General features: G+C 42.5%; 1 protein-coding gene across 1 annotated transcript; it reads right to left on the reverse strand.

Annotated features, from left to right (window-relative positions):
* Nucleotides 1–539: 539 nt before the first annotated feature.
* On the reverse strand, nt 540–2,045 carry LOC103510546 (compactin diketide synthase mlcB-like). The gene is made up of 3 exons (XM_026824570.1): nt 1,825–2,045; nt 1,290–1,499; nt 540–554 (listed from the first exon to the last, which is right to left on the reverse strand). The coding sequence occupies exons 1-3, from the start codon at nt 1,891–1,893 to the stop codon at nt 540–542; spliced, it is 294 nt and encodes a 97-aa protein (XP_026680371.1). The 5' UTR covers nt 1,894–2,045.
* Nucleotides 2,046–2,249: the final 204 nt, after the last annotated feature.

The following is a 2,249-nucleotide window of genomic DNA, read 5'->3' on the forward strand; positions in this document are numbered from 1 at the left end:
GAGTTCTCTCCCGACCCAATTTTTGTTCAGATAGAGTACAACGATGATTTGTTCTTTTAAACCAGTAGGTATAAGTAGGTAAAGGGGAGAGAATTCGTAATGAACCTTTTCACAAAATGGAGAGAATTCGTTGCGGGAGAGAACTCGTAAAGGAGAGAACTCGGGCAAAAAAAGGTCCACGGGAGAGAATGCGTTACCTCCCATAATGGGGTTAAAATCAGACTAGTCAGTTTGGAGAGTAACACATCCACCTTGTATGCGCTGGGTCGCGGGTTCGATTACCGCCCGGGCGTATTATAAACGGATAAGGTTCGTTCTCGGAACGACTGGCTTTCTTCTATCCTGTCTTCCATCTCTCTTCGATTTCGGGACGATAAGACCTCCGTTGCGGACCTGTAAGTCCCTCTATCAAACCTCTACAACAAAAGTAGAAGAAGAAAGATTAAACAATACTTTCTCATTACCTTGTATAGGTTCCCTATACGTAAGGGTAATAGAAAGTAAAAACTACAAAAATAGGGAGGGATAGACTTGCTATTTTATTTTGGGCCACCCTGTACATAGGGAAATATTATCTTTATGGATATTAAGTTTTAAATTTTTTATCCTCTGCAGACTTTAGCTTGGTGGATGTCACCTCCAAGACAATATCCACTGGGAATAACCTCAGGAGAAGATGGAAAAAATGTCGAAAGTCGCGCTTACACGATCAGGATTCTTGGTTCGAAGGGATAAAGGGAAACGAAGGGAAACCTGCCTCGGTAGCGTAGTGGTCAAGACGCTCGCCTGGTAATCAGGAGGGCGTGGGTTCGATCCCAGCCGAGGTATGGAATTTTATACGCGCTTACACGATCGCGATTCATGATTCGATGTTTTTTTTTCTTCTGAAAAGAAGAAGAAGAAGAGGAAGAAGGAGAAGAAGAGGAAGAAAACGAAGAAGGAGAAGGAGAAGAAGACAGAAGAAGAGGAAGAAGAAGAAGAAGAAAGAAGAAGAAGAGGAAGAAGAAGAAAGAAGAAGAAGAAGAGGAAGAAGAAAGAAGAAGAAGAGGAAGAAGAAGAAAGAGGAGGAGGAAGAAGAAGAAGAAGAGGAGGAAGAAGAAGAAAAAAGAATAAGAAGAAGAAGAGGAGGAGGAAGAAGAAGAAAAAGATGTTTGATAGAGGGAACTGTAACTGCTATGGTCTTATCATTCCGAAATCGAAGAGAGAAGGAAGACAGGATAGGAGAAAGCCAGCCGTTCCGAGAACGAACATTATCTGTTTAGGATTAATAATAATAATAAAAAAATAACCAGTTTCTCACCAAGAGCTGTATTCTTTCGCATATCGTCCGAAGCCACCTGGATAATGTTTCCAAACTTGGATATGCAGCGTGGGGCTGATTCAAAATGGCCGCCAGATAGGGAGCTGAACACCAGGTTCACTCCGAGACCCTTGGTCGCGAACAGAACGTCTATGTCGTAATGGGGAGAACTGTGTGAGAAGATGTGAGAGCTCTTCAGCTGAGGACAGGGAAAACGAGGGAAACCATTAGGACAAAATTTCAAAGTTTCCTAAACATTTAATTTTTTAATATAGTAATAGTAATAATTGTGCTTTATTATTAAATTTTGACCTATCATGACAATTACAAGATTAAATTGTGACAGCACTACCACTATAGTCCACCCGGAAAAAAGAAAAGGTATATTTTTATGTCAGCCATGCACCGAGGAGATGGTCTCCATGTTTAGTTGGCTCGTCCTGAACCGCAGTCAATTATCGTGTGAACCTTAGGAAACCTTACCTTAGGGAACCCTTACTTACCTCAAGGGAACTCTCACTTACCTTAGGGAAGTGTTGCTTAAGGAGAGGCGTATATTTCTTCACATCTGGTACTGTAGTGTATACTTGCATATTTCTGGATAGGGCAAACGTAATAGCGGCTTGGCCTAGGAGAGTATGACCGGCGTGAATGAGAATGGATTGCCGATAGTGAGGTATGCCTCCGTCCAGTTTGGGAGCCAACGCGTGGTATACCTGGAAAAGGAGGATGAGCTTTATAGACAGCGACAATGAAATCAAATAGGTAACACAATTCTGGTGTTCTCGTGTTGACCCAGCACCTAAATGGGAAGTATTGTGTCTCTTCTCGCCCATCTGATGAGAGGCATACTACGGGATGGAAAGAAGAAAGATTGTAGGTAATTTCGTTCACCCATCACAGTGGTGCAGTAGTTAACGCGTTGGACTTCGAATCTGGAGGTTGGTGG

Source organism: Diaphorina citri, unplaced genomic scaffold (assembly GCF_000475195.1).
Source record: "Diaphorina citri unplaced genomic scaffold, Diaci psyllid genome assembly version 1.1 scaffold615, whole genome shotgun sequence".
In the NCBI taxonomy this organism is placed as follows: domain Eukaryota; kingdom Metazoa; phylum Arthropoda; class Insecta; order Hemiptera; family Psyllidae; genus Diaphorina; species Diaphorina citri.